The following is a 21,318-nucleotide window of genomic DNA, read 5'->3' on the forward strand; positions in this document are numbered from 1 at the left end:
CATAGGATAGGGACCTAATACAGTAAGATGGGTTCCCTCCAACCACCATGTCCATCCAAACCTTAATGGAAAGGTCAGTATGGGCATGGTGGGTGGAGGGACCAGTTGCAGTACTGTACAATTTAACGGTATATGAGAGAAGGGATCAGCGGTAAAAAGCAAGTCCAAGAAAAGGACCCATTACAAGTGACTAACTGGCAATCATCATCATCATTATGTGCTGTGTTGTATGACATAGGCTATCATTGTCTTCCATCTGTCTTTAATCTGCCTGTGGGGAAGACCCCCTTCACACTGTTTTCCTTACTCTTTTCCCTATCCATGTTCATGATTGTTCTTGGAAAATTTTCCTACAGAAGTGGGTTGACATTGCCTTCTTCTGGGCAGTGTCTTTACAATAAGGGTGACCCCAACCATTATCAGCGATTGTCTGCCTGGTGTCAATGGTCGCATAACCATGAGCTGTGATGTGCACTGGCTGCTCATGTGACCATCCACCACTTGCTCCCATGGCTTCATGTGACTCTGGTCGGCGGGGGCAGTGGGTGCTAAGCAGATGCTACAGCTTGCCCGAGGGTGGCCTGCAGGCTAGTGGAGGGAAGGCATGCCTTAAGCCTCCTTTGATCGAGAGGTATCTCCACTCCACTACCCAATTGGTGGCTATGACATAAATGAAACCAGTGTGTGTCCACATCCAGATGAATGCAAGAACAATGCCTAATGTAAAAAACACTTTAATCCTACCAGTTATAATTGGATTAGTGAACAATACATGAATCTCTCATATTCCTTCCTATTGTGTTTTACCCTGGAGCCAGTAGCTGAGATCTCAAATGACAAGTGATAACTGCTGCTTGCGTCCCTACAGAAGTTGAGCAATTCTGAAATGACTTACCTCTCTTTGCAGTTCAGTCACAATGATAAGTGGAAAGCTAGCCCCTTTCCCCTTTCTTTCCAGTCCTTGATGAAGGGTCTCTGTGTGACTCTATTTCCCTCCAAGGCTGCTGCCTGACCTGCTCAGTTCCTCCAGCATTTTGTGTGTGTTGCTTTGGATAGGCAACATCTGCAGGATCTCTTGTATTTACAACTACAAGAGAGCAGTATTTTGCAAGGGCTTTCTGGGACCACAAAGACTTGTGAGGAGCAGTGAAAAAAGAACTAAGGTGTGGTTAGATTATTCCCTGCAACAAATAAAATTAATCTTGTCTCTGAACCATGCTCCCATGTTTTGTACAAGATAGAAGCTGAGCTGAGCAGTTGAGGCATAAATGAAAATCTCACACCACAGCAGTTACAGCCCTGGATAACAAGTAAAATTACTGCTTCTTTAAGTGGAAAGTAACGGAAGTAGTAATTTTCCTACCTTATATGTGACTGTTCTTTTCCATTCCTATGAAGAAACCACCAGCTATTAACAAAGAAAAAGTTTTCATTTGCCATATGATATGATATGATGTTTGTAATAATATTCCAACTTCGCTTCTTGTTTTCTATTCCAGATTTGAGGACTTTCATGCTGCTGCATCCACTTGTTCCCCATCTCGGGCTTCGCTACTGACGGGACGCTTGGGCTTACGGAATGGTGTCACCCATAATTTTGCTGTAACCTCAGTTGCTGGCTTACCACTAAATGAAACTACATTGGCAGATGTTCTAAAGGAAGCCAACTATTCCACGGCACTCATTGGTATTTATAGTTTTATTCTTGTTTCTGCAATCCTGCTGCTTTTTGTGAGTGATTTCACTGAAGGATATAAGATTTTGCCCACAGTCAGCACAAACAAAATGTTCACTCCAGATAAAGGATACAATTTTCACCACAGGCTTGGGATGTTACCCTGATTTTTTTTTAAAGATGTTACATGTGTAACAGTCAGTCAGAGTCGTGGAACATAGAAATAGCCCCCCTCAGCCCCAGCTGGTCCATTGCCAACCAAGCTAGTCCCATTTGTCAGCATTTGACTCATATCCTTCTAAACCAGGGGTTCCCAACCTGGGGTCCACGTATCCCTCGGCTAATGATAAGAGAAAGGTTGGGAATCCTTGTTCTAAACCTTTCCTGTCCATGTACTTGTCTAAGTGTCTTTTAAATTTTGTTATTTTACCTGACTCAAGCACTTCCTCTGGCAGCTCATCCACATGCATACCACCCTTTTTATACAGCTCTTGTTACAGGCACATGCAGTTCAACTCTTTGAGTGATTATGCAGAAAATTTGAAGTTAATAACTCATTGGGGTGATTGATAAGTTTGTGTCCTAAGGTAGAAGGAGATGAGTTATTAACTTCAAACTTCCTGTATAATCACTCAAAGAGTTGAACTACATGTGCATGTAAAGAAAGCTGTATGACTCATCTCCTACCTTAGGCCACAAACTTATCAATTACCCCTGCTGTGGACTCTTTCTGGAGGTCCAAGATGCGTATGCTCCAGGACTGCTGGACTAAATGTATAAATATAGGAGGGGACTACGTTGAAAAATAAATGTGCTAGGTTTTCTAAAATTGACTTCTTCTGTCTTAGGCCACGAACTTATTAATCTCCTCTCGTACTTACTTTAGAAATTACATAGGGTTACCCATAGCCCTCTATTTTTCTAAGCTCCATGTGCCTGTCCAGGAGTCTCTTAAAAGATCCTGTTGTATCCACCTCCACCACTGTTGCCAACAGCCCATTTCATGCACTCACCACTCTCTGCGTAAAAAGACTTACCCCGACATCCCCTCTGTACATACTTCCAAGCACCTTAAAACTGTGCCCTCTCGTGTTAGCCATCTTGCAGTTCTTAATGATGTATACATTACAGCAGCCAGCTAGATGTGATTTCATACTTAACACATTTTTTTTCTAAAATCTACAGCAATATTGATTTTTAATTCAGCTTTTGTTAAATTTCTCTAAATTTTCAGTACTAGCCTTCTGGGAGTAAAGAAATAACAATGTATTTCACATTAAATCTGGCTGTGTTTCAGAATGATATGTGAAGGTGCAGTTGGGCTTTATTCCCAAGCCATTTCATTAGTGTTAAACGAGTAGTACTTTAAATTTACTCCATTCTTAACAAGATTATTAACAGTATAACTTAGTTTAAATTGACTGCCTACAGAAAAAGGAGTAGAGTTTGCAATGTGGCAGTAACCCACATTTGGGTTTGGCACTGTTATGCTATCTGCTAATGTACGTGAATGATCAATGATAACACTCTTGTACTACAGGAGGTCAGTATTGTTAGAATCTACCACACAGCTCTCAAAATTATTTAAATAATTTAAATCAGTCAGCTTTATTTAAAGAGAAGATGGAACGTGGCTTTGGTAGGTGATGAAATTCATCTGGCCAGCAAGATAATGTACATGATAGGCATGGACTCTAAACTTCATTGACATTGCACAGAAAATCTGGAAAGAAGAGAAATCAAAATATTTGCACCATTCACAAGAGCTAGGAAGTCATTCTAAGCCTCAAAAGAGAGTAGAACTAGACGGCATTGTGGTGTACCTCATGTGTCCAGATCCATATGCATATGTATATGGATCCATATCCATATAAATGGATCTATCAGATGCCATTTTGTAACGTCACTGCACAGTAAACCACATGCTAATCAATTGAAAAACTAACGTTCATTGGTTCACTTCGCCATACTGTGTACCTCAAACCCTCAGCTCAGTTCCTATATAATGTATTTCCCCAAAGTCAGCAGTGGGAGTTAGATAAGTAAAGACAACATTCATCATTCCAAACCTCCTTGTCATGACTACATTCACATATCATCCTACAGAATTCTGATTTTAGAACTGAAGATGTTGTAAACCTGCTTTTCTTCCTCTCCTTCTGCCTCCCTGCTGAGGCATTGCTTTTATTCATGTCTCTTTTCAGATATCCAGAATTTGTATCATTCATTAGCAATGGTGGAGGAGAAAATGACAGTGTTCCTGAAGTTCCATACTCACAGTCAGCAATTCAGGCTAATAATTTACAGCCAGGTAGGGAGGCAGGACCTTCATATGCTGATGGCAGGACCTTCATGAAGTAATACAACCTGGAAACAGGCCCTTCAGCCCATCCTATCTGTGCTAACTGTGGTGCCAACCAAGCTCATGTGTGAGCCATGCCCTTCTAAATCCATCCTATCAATGTACTTATACAAATGTCTTTCAATTTTTATTGCAAACAGTTTTGTTTTTATTGCAAACAGTTGAAACTATTTCTGGTGAATATTCCATGCATGGGTGTCATTTTGGAACTAGCTGACCATGCTGACCATAATGTTAATTTTGTGAATATGTGCTTTCACTTCTTTCCTGCTTACAGTTTCTTAAGGCATGGTGTGTTTTTTTTTCTTCATACAGAACCGTAGGAACAGAAGTCAGCATTGGTGTAGGACATGGTTCCCGAACTTTTTTGCATTGCCTCCTCCCCAGCTTCTGGACCACATCCCCAGCACCTCCTTTCCCTTTCCAGCCATAACATAGAAATTATAAAGAATTTTGATTTACGATGCACAGTGAAAGAAAATACAAACTGCAAATTCAAATAATTGCAAAAATTATTCAATTCTATTTAAAGCTACGAATCAAATTATTTCTTTATTTAGTTAAGTAAAATCAATTTTCACCAACAATTTAAGAGCATTTCATTGCTTTTGCAACTTTCAATAAGTTTGATGTTTGGTGATGGGTTTGTTGTAGTGATATGAGCTTCTCAACATCAGGCTGAATGTCACTCAGAAGGAGTCTCAGATCCCCACATCCAGTAATTTGCCGTCTGTTTCATTGCTTTGAAGGAAGTTGAGCAACTTCACTGAAACTACGCTCCAGTGAATGTGTTGTTAAAAAGGAAATAAAGAAAATCTTGATCTTTTTCCACAGTGTAGGAGAACATTCAGAGATTTGTTGTCACAACTAAAAGTCTTGATATGATTTTTGAATCATATCGGATCTATGACGTTGTGGCCATTACAGAGACTTGGATGGCTCAGGGGCAGGAATGGTTACTTCGAGTGCCAGGCTTTAGATCTTTCAGAAAGGATAGGGAGGGAGGCAAAAGAGGTGTGGGCCGGCATTGTTGATCAGAGATAGTGTTATGGCCATAGAAAAGAAAGAAGACATGGAGGGATTGTCTACAGAATCTCTGTGGGTGGAAGTTAGGAAGGGGTCAATAATTCTACTGGGTGTTTTTTATAGACCACCCAATAGTAATAGAGACATCGAGGAGCAGATAGGGAGACAGATTCATGTAAGGTGTAATAATAATAGGGTTTTGTGGTGAGAGATTTTAACTTCCCAAGAGTCGATTGGCATGTCCCCAGAGCGAGTGGTTTAGATGGGGTGGAGTTTGTTCGGTGTGTTCAAGAAAGTTTCTTGACACAATATGTAGATAAGACTACAAGAGGAGAAGTTGTACTTGACCTGGTATTGGGAAATGAACCTGGTCAGGTGTCAGATCTCTCAGTGGGAGAGCATTTTGGAGATAGTGATCACAACTCTATCTCCTTTACCATAGCATTGGAGAGGGATAGGAACAGAAAAGTTAGGAAAGCGTTTAATTGGAGTAAGGGGAAATATGAGGCCATCAGGCAGGAACTTGGCAGCATAAATTGGGAACAGATGTTCTCAGGGAAATGTATGGAAGAAATGTGGTAAATGTTCAGGGGATATTTGTGTGGAGTTTTGTTTAGGTACGATTCAATGAGACAGGGAAAGGATGGTGGGGTACAGGAACTGTGGTGTACAAAGGCTGTTGTAAATCTAGTCAAGAAGAAAAGAAGAGCTTACGAAAGGTTCAAAAAGCTAGGTAATGATAGAAATCTAGAAGATTATTATGCTAGCAGGAAGGAGCTCAAGGAAGAAATTAGGAGAGCCAGAAGGGGCCATGAGAAGGCCTTGGTGGACAGTATTAAGGAAAACCCCAAGGCATTCTACAAATATGTGAAAAGCAAGAGGATAAGACATGGGAGAAATGGACCAATCAAGTGTGACAGTGGGAAAGTGTGTATGGAACCGGAGGAGATAGCAGAGGTACTTAATGAATACTTTGCTTCAGTATTCACTACAGAATAGGATCTTGTTGATTGTAGGGATGACTTACAGCGGACTGAAAAGCTTGAGCATATAGATATTAAGAAAGAGGATGTGCAGGAGCTTTTGGAAAGCGTCAAGTTGGATAAGTCACCGGGACCAGATCAGATGTACCCCAGCCTACTGTGGGAGGAGAGAGAGGAAATTGCTGAGCCTCTGGTGATGATCTTTGCATCATCATTGGGGACGGGAGAGATTCCAGAGAATTGGAGGGTTGCAGATGTTGTTCCATTATTCAAGAAAGAGAGTAGAAATAGCCCAGAAAATTGTAAACCAGTGAATCTTACTTCAGTGGTTGGTAAGTTGATGGAAAAGATCCTGAGAGGCAGGATTTATGAACATTTGGAGAGGCATAATATGATTAGGAATAGTCAGCATGGCTTTGTGAAAGGCAAGTCATACCTTACGAGCCTGATTGAATTTTTTTGAGGTTTTGACTAAACACATAGATGATAGTAGAGCAGTAGATGTAGTGTATATGGATTCCAGCAAGGCATTTGACAAGATACGTTATGCAAGGCTTATTGAGAAAGTAAAGAGGCATAGGATCCAAGGGAAAATTGCTTTGTGGATCCAGAAATGGTTTGCCCACAGAAGGCAAAGAGTGGTTGGAGATGGGTCATATTCTGCATGGAGGTCAGTGACCAGTGGCGTGCCTCAGGGGTCTGTTCAGGGACCCCTGCTCTTCGTGATTTTTATAAATGACCTGGATGAAGAAGTGGAGGGTTGGGTTAGTAAATTTGCTAATGACACAAAGGTTGGAGGTGTTGTGGGTAGTGTGGAGGGCTGTCAGAGGTTACAGTGGGACATTGATAGGATGCAAAACTGGGCTGAGAAGTGGCAGATTGAGTTCAACCTAGATACGTGTGAGGTGGTTCATTTTGGTAGGTCAAATATGATGGCAGAATATAGCATTAATGGTAAGACTCTTGGCAGTGTGGAGGATCAGAGGGATCCTGGGGTCTGAGTCCATAGGACACTCAAAGCTGCTGCGCAGGTTGACTCTGTGGTTAAGAAAGCATACGGTGCATTGGCCTTCGTCAATCATGGGATTGAGTTTAGGAGTCGAGAGGTAATGTTGCAGCTCTATAGGACTCTGGTCAGACCCCACTTGGAGTACTGTGCTCAGTTCTGGTTGCCTCACTATAGGAAGGATGTGGAAACCATAGAAAGGGTGCAGAGGAGATTTACAATAATGTTGCCTGGATTGAGGAGCATGCCTTATGAGAACAGGTTGAGTAAACTCTGCCTTTTTCCCTTGGAGCGACGGAGGATGAGAGGTGACCTGATAGAGGAGTATAAGATGATGAGAGGCATTGATCATGTGGATAGACAGAGGCTTTTTCCCAGAGCTGAAATGGCTAGCATGAGAGGGCACAGTTTTCAGGTGCTTGGAAGTAGGTACAGAAGAGATATCAGGGGTAAGTTTTTTACACAGAGAGTGGCGAGTGTGTGGAATGGGCTGCCGGCGACGGTGGTGGAGGTGGATATGATAGGGTCTTTTAAGAGACTCCTGGACAGGTACACGGAGCTCAGAAAAATAGAGGCTATGGGTAACCCTAGGTGATTTCTCAGGTAAGGACATGTTTGGCACAGCTTTGTGGGCCAAAGGGCCTATATTGTGCTGTAGGTTTTCTATATTTCTGTGAACCTCGGCTTCAGCTCAAAGTTTTTTTGTAGCAAGATCAGTTCTTCCCCCATCCTGTCTGTTAATTCCTGAACAAGTGTTGCAAAATCTGGAATTTGGATAGAGAAAAAAATCTTGAAATCTCTCAGATATATCTTTATTCAGCTCACCCAAGTGGGCACAGTACACTTGAAGATCATCAGCTGGTATTCTTTCTTTCTCTTCCAACTCAGAGAGGCTCAAAAGATTGTGATGGCCAATGTTGTACTTAAATAGGGTTACCTTGGACAGAAATGTGGAGATGACTGATTTGACTATGATCGGATTCACATAATTTCCTTGCAAGTGAAGATTGGTATAATTAAACTTTGTGAAAATCTGACAAATGATCAATGTAATTCCTAATATTTTTGAGTTGATTACTTAATGAAGCATTCAAAGAATTTTATTAGTTTCAAAAAACACATAGAAGCGTCTCAGGACAGCCATCCATCCGACTTTTGTGTGCAACAATAAGCATTTAAACTGTACATTATTCTCAATACAAATCTCTCAAAATAGTCAAGAATTGAGAGCATGGGACTTGATTTTATTTACCTCTGTGACAACAGTATTAATGATTTGTGCAGCTTACTGGTTTTTTTGTGACAAGGTGTTGACTGTGAGTTACACAGTGAATGGTGAATATGTTAGTTTCAGCATTTTCAAGAAAGCAATAACCCCCATGGTGGTGTCCCGTCATTAATGGTGCCCTATCTGTTGCCCAAGTAAGAATGTTGGTGAGCAGAATGCACTTCTCTTTGGAAAAAAAATTGCTCGGCAACCCAAAATATTGACCTGTTTCTTGATCTACTTAACTCCAGATGAAAACTCATTTGTTATTTTGACTGAACTACATTCTTTGTTCTGTGATAAAAATTTGTGAATCTGGTCTCATGACTTACAGAATGGAAATAGATATAAAGAGATATCTTGTTTATCAAGTGTTCTCTTGATTGTTTATAGTATGATAGCAAAAGAAACTTCATGTCTCCAAGGTACTGATTGTCTTAATTCTGCGTTTATATTGGACTGATGCAAGAACAGTGATGAGGAGAAATTTCTTCACTCAGAAGGTGGTGAACCACTGGAATTCCACAAAGAGCTGTAGTGACTAAATAGTTGAAAATCTTTTGGAAGGAGTTAAATAAATTTCTAAGTGCTAAAGATGTTAGAAGAGAGCAGAAATATGGTATTGAGATAGATGGCCAAATTGAATGTTAGAACATGTTTGGTGAACTGAATACCTGTTTCTGCGCCTACTTTCTGTTCTCCATGTCTGTGTTTTGGCTTGGCAAACATTGTGCTAATGTTATCTAGATAATTTTGAAGTCCTATGTTGGTTATTAAAAATGCTTATCCAGTGTTCTATGAACTGCACAACACAGTGGTGCCATTTTTGAGTTGTATGCATGGTTTTATTAAGATTGTGTTGCCATCTATTTGAGAGTCTGATTTGAAAATACATTGGAGTTGGTTGGTCAGAGATCCAACAATCTAAGAAATGTAATAGCTAATAGTAAAAAGTCCTGCCAAAGGGTCTCGCCCTGAAACATCGACTGTAACACTTTTCCATAGATGCTGCCTGCCCTGCTGAGTTACTGCAGCATTTTGTGTGTGTTGCTTGGATTTCCAGCATTTGCAGATTTTCCTTTGTTTGTGAGCTAATAGTAAAGGTTACTGCAGGATCAATTAGTTACGTGCTTCTTAATATAATGTTTGTAGGACTACATCCAGAGCAAAGAGAAAGTTCAGTGCAGTGGCTATCTCCCTGGTGTGCTTTGTTGCCTGCAAAGGATTCAGATGAATACTTCAATAGGAATCCACAAGAGAAGACAGGCATTGAAATTCTTGATGGATTGCCAGGTTCTCAAGCAAGCGTGTGAAAACTGTCAGGGCGTACAGCCTGAACTTTGCAGTGCTTTGTGTAGAGATTAGGTCTTTTTGTAGGACTGAAGTGTTGCGAAACCCCACTGGCATATTTATGAATGTAGCATCACCAACTGAGATTTCTGGTACGCACAAGCAAATCCACCCATTGTCAGTGTCTCCATTCCAATCCAAATGCTGTTCTTGGATCAGGATACCAATACCAATATTCCTGCTCCACAGCTGATCATATGTAGGTTACTGGCAAGATCTGTGCCCTCATGATGATGAGCCTGCACAGCAGACATCTGAGTGTCACTGATCTTTATACTTTCTTAGCTAAGTACAATGGAGCACCCTCTACAATCGTCAAGGAAGACATATTTCCTTATGAGAGTGCTCAGCCAGCTGCTCCTTCCCTACACATGGGTCATGCAGTTCTTCATGAATCAGGTCACCAACAGAAAGCTAATGGCTGCCCCTTGATTTGTCGCAGTGGTAGTGAGCATGATTAATGCCTAGTATTATGCACCAGATATATGTTACGGGAGTTGAGTCAGTGATGATTGCAGAGCATCTCAGAATTGATAAGAAACAACTGCAAATTGACATGTGGGCTTGTAACATTAGAAATCATGTAATCCTTGGAAAATTGTGTGTGTGCTCCAGCTAAGAGGAAAGAATATCTAATAAGCTCTTTGTATGTAGAAAGGTTAAATGATCAGTAGGTGGTAAACTGCATGATACATCATATTAGCTCCAGCTTAGAAGGAGATTAATACATGAGATAATGACCATAATAAGATGGCTACTTCCATGTGATTTTGGCTCTATTTCTAGGTTGGGCAGATTACATATAAGATGACATATTTCAATGTAAATATCTTTACTATCATACTGTCATCCATCTTAAAGACCGTTCTTATTCATTTCTTTCCCCTTCTTTTTCCAGCAACATTTTTGAGACTGTATGTCCTTTCCAAGGTGTATATTTATGCTGAAGGCTTGAAGACAAAGTTGTTTATCTCCTATGCAACTTTCTTCAGGAATTTGAATGAATTTAAGGAATTAGCAACTAGAAATCAACTCGTTTAAGTACAGCACAAACAGTGGAAATCAATTATTTGATTATTCCTTTAGTGGGGTTGCTTCCTGGTTCAGAATGCTTTCAGTTGAACAAGGTTAATGAAGTTCCTAGGCCAGAACATCACCAATAGTCTATCCTGGTCCAACCACGTTGACACCATGGCCAGGAAAGCTCACCAGCATCTACTTCCTCAGGAGACTAAAGAATTATAACATTTTTCCTTTGATCCTCATTAATTTTCATTGATGCACAATAGATTGCATCCAAAACAGATACACCACAGCAACTGCTCTGCTCCTGACCTCCAGAAATTGCACAGTGTGGTAGACACAGCACATCATGGAATCCAGCCTCCCCTTTATGAACTCTGTCTACACTTTTTGCTGCCTTGTTAAAGCAGCCTGCATAATCAAAAACCCCACCCACCTCAGACATTCTCTATTTTCTCCCCTCCAATTAGGCAGAAAATACAAAATCCTGAGAGCATGTACTACCATGCTCAAGGACAGCTTCTATTCCACTGTTATCAGCCTATTGAACGGTTTCTTAGAACGATAAGATGGACTCTTGACCTGACAGTTTACTTTTTATGACCCTGCACCTTATTGTCCACTTGTACTGCACTTTCTCTATCACACTTCTTTCTGCACTCAGTTATTATTTTATCTTGTTCTATGTCAATGTACTGTTGTAATGATTTGTATGAGTGCTATGCAGGACAATTTTTTTCACCATAGCTTGGTACATGTCATACAATAAACCAATTTGCAAATTCATCAGAAGATTTAACTAGAATCTGTGCTCCAGATTGAATTGGTAGTATCTGGCCAGCCTTAGACGCTGATTGACAAAATAGAGTATGTCTTCATAATTCTGCTGAATGTTTTAGTGCATACCTGCTAATACTCTCACTACATAATGTCTGGCATCTGAATTGGAGCTACTTTAGAACAAACTCAGCCTGCATATCCTACATCAAAGCATGAAGTATGGACATGATTTTTCCATAAAATCTAGTTTATACCCTCTTCCTGTCACAGGGAATCAAGTGACCATCCCTCTGCCTCATGCTAACTATGCCTGTAATTCCAGATTTGATTTCTACTTGTCATTGGTGATTTCAGAAATTAATTCAAGTTGCTGAGATCATTAGAGAGATGCATGGCAGCTGCTGAAAAACTTTGTTCTCAAGTCTTAGGTGAAAAAATGTCAGTCCCCAGTCTGAATGTATTATGTTACTTCTTACTTAATCTTGACAGTGTTATGTTTTGTAACTCCAAAACATAAAAACTAATCAAAATAAAAACACAAAGCTGGGAATAATGCATCTAACTTTGTTTTTACTTTAAACGAGGCAGGTTGTGTGTAATAGTACACGGATGGCTCCACTCAACCTCGGAAAGAATTCCTTCAGCCTCCATGCGATCTAGCTCACAGGCATCTTTATCATGCTGTTATAAGGAATTGGACAGGTTTTGTAAAACTTGGGTCTGGCATTTTCATTTAACACTATTTTATCCTTGATATGTTTGAGTTTTCCATTGCCATCCTTGAACACTGCTGTGGCATCATCCAATACCTTTTAAAATTTGCTTTCAGTTGACTCTTACGGGGTTGTGCATGCAAGTTGTGATTGGATCTCCAATCAAGTTATAGTTGTCTCAGCCAATCACACCCTCATAATGCTGGTCTTCCTATTTTTGCGCTTCAGTTAAAAGCTGATTTTGAATGCTTTCTTGAAAGATTTCATAAACTAAATGATCTCTTAGGGCATCATTAAGCCCATCATTGAACAGACAATACTCAGATAATCTCCTCGATTAAGCCACATAAACTGAAATCGACTCCCTTTTGATTTCACTTTTGAAACCTAAAGCGTTCTGCAAATCAACTTTGGTTTTGGTTCTAAATGTTGCAGTATTATACTTTTACGATATCAGCAAAGCTCATTTCAGCTGGTTTGGTTGGAGTGGTCATCTTCTAAGCAAACTATATGCCTTTAAATCCAATGTACTCAGTAAAATCAGAACTTTCTTTTCATTGGCTATTTTGTTTGCTTCAAAATACTGCTCAATTCGCTCAGTATACAATAGCCAATTATCACTTGTGAATTGAAAGTATCTATTTTTCCAATGTAGCCAGCTATTTCTGCTTTTTTAATCTGTTATCACCTGTATTTATTGTTTATTAACCCATGAACTCAACCATTTTCTCTCTCCCCCTTACCGAGGAAGCATGTACTGTGCTATTTTTTTAATTGAACAATTCTCGCAGTGCTTTTTTAAAAAACAAATGTCTCACTGTGCTTCAACAGATAGGCAGCCGTCGCAGGTTCATTTGAAAACTATCTCGTCACCACTGTTGTTTAGTAACTCCAAAACATAAAACCAATTAAAACAAAAAGACAGGAATCCAGAATGTACGTACGTTAGTTTTGTTTTTACTTTAAGTGAGGCGTGAATGTACAATGTGATGTTGTGACAATGTATGCCATTCATGTACTATTACATATAACCCATAATTAACTATTTAAACAAAGAATACTTAATCAAACAATGTATTTACAATATTACTGACATATTAAATACACAATACTAAGAAACAAAAGCAATTTCATCTTGGTTAGAATGAGAAGCTATAGGTTTCAAATTATGTCCAGATTTGTCTCATACTTTGATATTTTATGAGCCCTGAGTAATTTGAATATAATGCAAAAATGTTGCAACTCTCCAAACGGATCAGTACATATTGTCACACTTGACTGTATGTGTCTCTGGTCAATGCAGATTTAGGAAGTGCTGTCATCATAGTGAGCAAAATGTCTGCAGATTTAATTTACAGCACTGAAGCTACTGTATTTAAATGCATGTAGTATTTGGAATAAGATGGAATAAGAAGGTTGTAGTTGGGAGCTTAATATCAAGTGATATACTTTATATCGAAAGGACAGGCAGGAAGGCATAGGCAGTGGTGTGGTTCTGTTCGTAAGCGATTGAATTGCGTCTTTAGAAAGAGGTGACGAATCTTAGTGTGTGGAATTAAGAAACTGCAAGGGTAAAAAAACCATTATGGGGATCATATAGGCCTCCAAATAGTAACCAAGATGTTGAGTTGAAATTGCAAAGGGAGCTGGAAAGGGCATGTAATAAGGGTAGTGACACAATTATAATGGGGGACTTCAATATGCAAGGGGATTAGGAAAATCAGGTTGGTGTCAGATCACAAGAGAGGGAATTTGTTGAATGCCTAAGAAATGGCTTTTTAGAGCAGCTTGTGCTTAAGCCTGCTTGGAGAAAGTCTATCTGAGATAGGGTGTTGTGTAATAATCCAGATTTAGTTCAGGAGTTTAAGGTAAAGGAACTCTTAGGAGTCAGTAATCATAATATGAATTCGTACTGCAATTTGAGAGGGAGAAGCATAAGTCACATGTGTCAGTATTGCAGTGAAATAAAGGGAATTACAAAGCAAAGAGAGAGGAGCTTGCCCAGGTGGATTGGAGTGGGATACTGGCAGGGATGACGGCAGAGCAGAGATGGCTGAAGTTCCTCGGAATATTCACAAGGCACAGAATTTGTCCCACAGAAGAAGTTCTCAAATGGCAGGGGTAGGCAACTATGACTGATGAGAGAAGTTAAGGACTGCATAAAAACCAAGGAAAGGGCATATAATGTAGCAAAAGTGAGTGGGGAGTTGGATGATTGGGTATTTATTAAAATCCAACAAAAGGCAACTCAGAAAGACATAAGAAGGGAAAAGATGAAATATGAGGGCAAACCAGTCAATAATATAAAGCATGATACTAAATTTTTTTTCGGTTATATTAAGAGTACAAGGGAGGTGAGTTGATGTTGGACCACTGAAAAATTATGCTGTTGATGTAATATTGGGGAACAAAGAAATGGCGGATGATCTGACTAAGTACTTTGCATCAGTCTTCACTGTGAAGACGCTAACATTGTGCCAGAGGTCTGAGAGTGTCAGGGAGCAGGAGTGAGTGCCATTGCCATTACAAAGGAAAAAAATGCTAGGCAAACTGAAAGTCTTAAGGTGGATCAGTCACCTGGACTAGATGGACTGCATCCCAAAGTTCTGAAAGAGGTTATTGAAGAAATAGAAGGTATACTGGCTATCGTCTTTCAAGGATCCTTAATGATTCTGGCATGGTTCCAGAGGACTGGAAAATTGCAAATTTCACTCCAGTCTATAAGAAGGGAGGAGGGCAAAAGAAAGGAAGTTATGGGCCAGTTAGCCTAACCTCAGTGGTTGGGGATGTGTTGGAGTCTAAGTATTGGGGTACTTGGAGGCTAATGATAAAAAGTTGGAATTAGCATGGTTTCTGTAAAGGGAGATCTTGCCTGACAAATCTTTTATAGTTCTTTGAGGAAGTAACAAGCTGGATTGTCAAAGGAGAGGCAGTGGATGTGATTTACTTCGATTTTCAGAAAGCATTTGATAAGGTGCCACACATGAGGTGCTTAACAATATAACATCCCATGGCATTGCAGGAAAGATACTGGCATGGACAGAGGATTGGCTGACAGGCAGGAGGCAGGAAGTGGGAATAAAGGGGGGTCTTTTTTGGTTGGTTGCCAGTGAACTAGTGTGTTCCTCAGGAGTCAGTATTGCGACACTACTTTTCACATTGTTTGTCAATGATTTGGATAATGGAATTTATGGCTTTGTGGCAGAGTTTGTAGATGATATGAAGATAAGTAGTGCTGTGGAAGCAATTCGATTGCAGAAGAACTTAGACAAATTGGAAGAATGAGCAAAAAAGTGGCAGATGGAATATAGTGTTGGGAAATGTATGATAATGCATTTTGGTAAAAGGAACAAAAGTGTAGACTATTATCTAAATGGGGAGAAAATACAAACATCAGCTGTGCAAAGGGAATAAATGCAAGACTCCCAGAAGGTTAATTTACAGGTTGTGTCTGTGGTAAAGAAGGCAAATGTATTGTTGACATTCATTTCAAGGGGAATAGAATATCAAAACAAAGAGATAATGCTGAAACTTTATAAGACACTAGTCAGGCCACATTTAGAATATTGTCAAAGGTTTTGGGCCTCATATCTCAGAGAGGATGTGTTGTCTTTGGAGAGAGTCCAGGGGAGGTTCACGAGGATGATTCCAGGAATGAAGGGGTTAACATATGAGGAGCATTTGGCAGCTTTGGGGTGGGAATTTGAAAGAATATGGGGGGATCCCATTGAAACCTACCAACTGTTGAAAGGACTAGATAAGGTGGATGTGGTGAGGATGTTTCCTATGCTGGGGTTCTTCAGAACTAGAGGACACAGCCTCAAAATTGTGGATCGACCCTTTAGAACACAGATAGGAGGATTTTTTTTTAGCCAAAGAAGGTATATTAAAAGCGAAAATTGATAAGTTTCCGGATTGGTCAGTGCATCAAACGTTATGGTGAGAAGGCAGGTGTATGGGGTTGAGTGGAATCTGGGATCGACTATAATGGAATGGTGGAGCAGACTTGATGGGCTGAATGGCCTAATTCTGCTCCTATGTCTTATGATCTTATTTGCATTGGATCATATTGCCTCCTTCTGTTTACTTGCAGGGTATTTAAGGAGTATGATATAAAATTATTTACAAAGTGTAAGATTAATCAGGCTATTTAAAGAGTCACCTTGGCAACACAGTTACAGAAAGATGTCCAGTCAAAAGCTTCTGATGCTTATTGACTTGCTAAAGCTGATTCATTTTAACTAAATCTGGAGCCTGTCAGTAATATCAAAAGCTGTGTGACCTGATTACTGGAGGTCATAAATCTGGAAAGTTTATTCTTTAAACTCCAGTGAGTGAGAAATATGTTGTAAAAATATTGTTTCAGACTTTAAGGCAATAATTTATGTGTTAAATATTCTCACAAATAAGGTACTCACAATCTGATTAGAGAAAAACCAATGTATCCCCACTGTTTCAGTGCAAACTGAAAAGGGGATCAAATCTGAATTTTTATTTCATTGAATGAAGCACCTCTCAATAAATAAGAAGCACAAGGATTAATTAATCCCAAAACACTCACAATGTTTCAAAGCTTTCAAAGGTACATTTAATATCAGAGAAATGTATACAATATACATCCTGAAATTCTTTTTCTTTGCAACCATCCACGAAAACAGGAGAGTACCTCAAAGAATGAATGCCAGTTAAATCTTAGAACCCCAAACCCCCCACCAACAGAGCAACGTTATCTCCCCCACTGAAAAAGGCATTGGTGCACCCCACTGAGCACTCAAGCGTGCAGCAAAGCATCAATAAAGACACAGACTTGCAGTACTCCAAAGGCTACTTGTTCACCCAGTAATTCAACATACCACAGGCTCTCTTTCTCCCTAATAAGGGAAAAAGAGGTGTCCCCGTTTCACAGTGAGAGGGGAGACATAACAAACAACTTGCTGATTTATCATGCTAAAAGACTGTAGAGTCACTTTTTCCAAGCTCTGTACCCAAAAAACTTGGGACTCTGGGCACACAGCCAGCAGCCAGCTTGCTGCTTTTGATCTTCCGTGTCCTCTCACGATACACCAGTTTCCTGCAGAGGCACTGACCTCGAGTCCACCCGCTTCCAGGGCCACGAAATCCCGGAACCCTGAAGGTGTGCTAATCTTCTAGGCGGTGTCCTTGGTATATCAAATAGCGGACAGTTGTGAGAGTAGGTACCATTCCTGCAAGGAACCGAATTCAACATGTAATTCCTGGACAGGGTCTTCAAAAGAACCCTGAAAGGGAAAAATAGAGATATTAAAGGTACATGGAGCTTAGAAAAATAGAGGGCAATGGGTAAGCCTAGTGATTTCTAAGGTAGGGATGTGTTCGGCACAACTTTGTGGGCTGAAGGGCCTGTATTGTGTTGTAGGTTTTCTATGTTTCTATGTTTTTCTACGAACTAGAGCTTTTTCTGAAGATGCAAGCAAAGGAGTCGCCGTTAGGTGCTGTTGTCCTCCTAAGCTCCAATGTAAATGGAATCTTTCAACTTCTGTCATGCAGAATCTTCTTAACTAGTGTTATTCTAACTCTGGACCCAGCTAAGGTTAGCTAACAGCACAGTTTTGGAATAAACTTGGTACATTTTTTATTTACATTTATATGAAAAGTTCTCTTCTCAGTTATTAATTGGTATTTTTTTCAACCTGATATCACAGCTTTAAGAATACAAGAAGAAAATGTTCCTAAGCATTAATTGTTTACAGTACCATGTTGAAGAACTGCATGTATTCAAAGCACTGTTTGTTTTTATGTTAAAGACAGAATACTGTTGTCTACTTTTGACTCTGTGCACAGATCAGTCTGAATTATGAATAGGGAATGCAGGGAAATTGTTTTATGGCATACAAATTTTGCCTCCCATGGTATGTGATTAAGGAGAAACAAATCTTCTACTGGTCTGGTATACCTCCCACCCAAATCCAGTGTATTTCAGTTCATTGGAACAGATTGGGATGGTACATTTTTACCCAGTTAAGCGGCTGCTGCAGTCAGCCAAAGTTTCATGGAAATAATTAAAAGGTATAAAAAAGACAAACTGAGTAACAAATTGTTTATTAAAATGAATGTTTGAGCACTGCCAATACTACTACAGTATGAGCAAAGTGTTGATTCGTTCCTAATAATTATCAACAGATGAATTTATCCAGTGTACACTGCCATGTTCTTTTGATCAATTGTAAATGAGCAAAATCAGAGCTGACACCTAATGTAGATAATGAATATTCTTCATTTCCATTGTAACATTCAAGATGATTGCCAATACATTCAAATGCTTCATAGTCCCAAACTTGTTGAAGCAGTGAAATAGTTTCATTTTCACTCCTGGCTTTTTCTGGCATGAATGCTTGAACCCACAGTGAGCAAAACAGTTCTGAGTTGTCTCACTGCTTTTTGAACACAAACGTGTGTAACTGATGCCATTTAAAAAGTGTTCACTCTAAGCGCGGTGTAGTGCCTAGTGACTACAGAAGTGCATGCGGCTGACACAGTTAAAAAGCACCAGTCTTCTGTCCCAACCTTTCCTGACCGACACCAGTTAAAACTGTCTCTTTCTGTTAGCAATGGCCACAAACTATTAATGATATTAGTTTCCAATTGTCTCACCTACAAGATGGCTTTTTAGAGCAACTCATGGTTGAGCCCACTAGGGGATCAGCTAATCCGGATTGGGTGTTGTGCAATGAACTAGAATTGATTAGTGAGCTTAAGGTAAAGGAAACCTCAGGAGTCAGTGATCATAATATAAAAGAATTCACCCTGCATTTTGAGAAGAAGAAGTTAAAGTCAGATGTATCAATATTACAGTGGAGTAAAGGAAATTAGAGCCATAAGACAGGAACTGGCCAAAATTGATCGGAAAGAACACTGGCAGGGATGACAGCAGAGCAGTAGTAGCTGGAATTTCTGGGAGCAGTTTGGAAGATGCAGGGATATATACATCTGAAAGAAGAAGAAGTATTCTAAAGGCAGGATGACACAGCCATGGCTGACAAGAGAAGGCAAATTCAACACAAAAGCCAAAGAGAGAGCAAAAATTAGTGGGAAGTTAGAGGATTGGGAAGCTGTTGACAACCAACAGAAGGCAACTAAAAAAGTCATAAAGTAGGAAAAGGTGGAATATGAAGGTAAGCTAGCCAATAATATTAAAGTGGACACCAAAAATTTCTTCAGATTTATAAAGTGTAAAAGAGAGGTGAAAGTAGATATCAGATCACTAGAAAATTATGCTGGAGAAATGTAATGGAGGACAAGGAAATGGTGGACAAACTGAATATTGTTATCAGTCTTCACTATGTAAGACACTAGCAGTATGCTGGAAGTTCAAGAGTGTCGGTTATCAGATGCATGTGAAGTTGCTATTACTAGGGAGAAGGTTATTGGGAAACTGAAAGGTCTAATGTAAATAAGTCACCTGGACTAGATGGTATACACCCTAGAGTTCTGAATGAGATGGCTGAAGAGATTGTGCAGGCATTAGTAATGATCTTTCAAGAATCAATTGATTCTGGCATAGTTCCAGAGGAATGGTAAAATACAAACATCACTCTTCAAGAAGGGAAAGGAAGAAAGAAGAAAACTATAGGCCAGTTAGTCTGACCTCAGTGGTTGGGAAGATGCTGGAGTTGATTGTAAAGGATGTAGTTTTGCAGTACTTGGAGGTACATGCTTTAAAAAAGGCCGTAGTCAGCGTGGTTTCTGTAAGGGAAAATCTTGCCTGACAAATCTATTGGAATTCTTTGAAGAAATAACAAGCAGGATATGGGGATAATCGAAGGATGAATGTTGTATGCTTGGATTTTCAGAAGGCCTGTGGCAAGGTGCCACACATGGGGCTGCTGAAAAAGCTACGAGCCCATGGTATTACAGGAAAAATCCTACATGGATACAGCAGTGGCTGATTGGTAGGAGGCAAAGAGTGGGAATAAAGGGAGCCTTCTCTGACTGGCTGCCTTGACTAGTGGTGTTCCACAGGGTTCTGTGTTGGGACAGCTCCATTTTACATTATACGTCAATGATTTGGATGATAGAATTCATGGCTTTGTGGCGAGGTTTGCAGATGATACAAAGATTAGTGGAGGAGCAGGTAGTTTTGAGGAAATAGGATACCGAAAGATTTAGACAGGAGAATGGGCAAGTAAGTTCTAGATGGAATACTGTGTCAGGAAGTGTATGGTCGTGTACTTTGGTAGAACAAAAAAAAAGCAGACTTTTCTAAATGGAGAGAAAATTCTAAAATCTGAGGTGCAAAGGGGCTTGAGAGCCCTTGTGTAGGACTCCCTAGAGGTTAATTTGCAGGTTGAATTGGTGGTGAGAAAGGCAAATGTTAGCATTCATTTTGAGCGGACTAGAATATAAAAGCATGGATGTAATGATGAGGTTTTATAAAGAACTGGTGAGGCCTCACTTGGGGTATTGTGAACTTGGTGGAACTTGGAGGGGGAGGGATGCCGTAAACAGCTGAGAAGTTGATTGGTGAAAGAGACAGAAGGCCATGGAAGAAAGAAAAAGGAGCAGAGGAGCACCAAAGGGAGGCGATTAGTGGGCAAAGAGATAAGGTGAGGGAAGGAAAAGGGGATGGGAAATGCTGAAGGGGGGGGGGGGGCGCAGGGAGGCATTACCGGAGGTTTGAAAAACTGATGTACATGCCATCAGGTTGGAGGCTACCGAAACGGAATATAAGGTGTTCCTCCAACCTAAGTGTGGCTTCATCACAACACTGGAGGAGGCCGTGGATGGACATATTGAAATGGGAGTGGGAAGTGAAATTAAAATGGGTGGCCACTGGGAGATCCCACTTTTTCTGGCAGATGGAGCATAGATGCTCAGCGAAACATTCTCCCAATCTATGTCAGGTCTCACCAATATGCAGGAGGCCACACCAGGAGCACCAAACACAGTATATGACCCCAATAGACTCACAGGTGAAGTGTCACCTCTCCTGGAAGGGCTCTGGATGGTAGTGAGGGAGGAGGTATAGGGGTAGGTGTAGCACTTGTTCTGCTTGCAAGGATAAGTGCCAGGAGGGAGATCAGTGGGGAGGAATGAAAAGATCAAGGGAGTTGAGTAGGGGGAATGGAAATATGTGCTTGAGGGTGGGATTCCTTTG

General features: G+C 40.2%; 1 protein-coding gene across 3 annotated transcripts in view; it reads left to right on the forward strand.

The window, feature by feature from the left end:
• Nucleotides 1-21,318, forward strand: part of arsg (arylsulfatase G) — a 213,746-nt gene that overhangs the window by 98,690 nt on the left and 93,738 nt on the right. For all 3 annotated transcript variants that reach the window (XM_073026171.1, XM_073026170.1, XM_073026172.1), the window contains exon 3: nucleotides 1,500-1,687. In XM_073026171.1, coding sequence (XP_072882272.1) covers nucleotides 1,500-1,687 — 188 coding nt within the window. The remainder of the gene's footprint in view (nucleotides 1-1,499; nucleotides 1,688-21,318) is intronic.

This window comes from Hemitrygon akajei, chromosome 22, assembly GCF_048418815.1.
Source record: "Hemitrygon akajei chromosome 22, sHemAka1.3, whole genome shotgun sequence".
NCBI classification, from domain to species: domain Eukaryota; kingdom Metazoa; phylum Chordata; class Chondrichthyes; order Myliobatiformes; family Dasyatidae; genus Hemitrygon; species Hemitrygon akajei.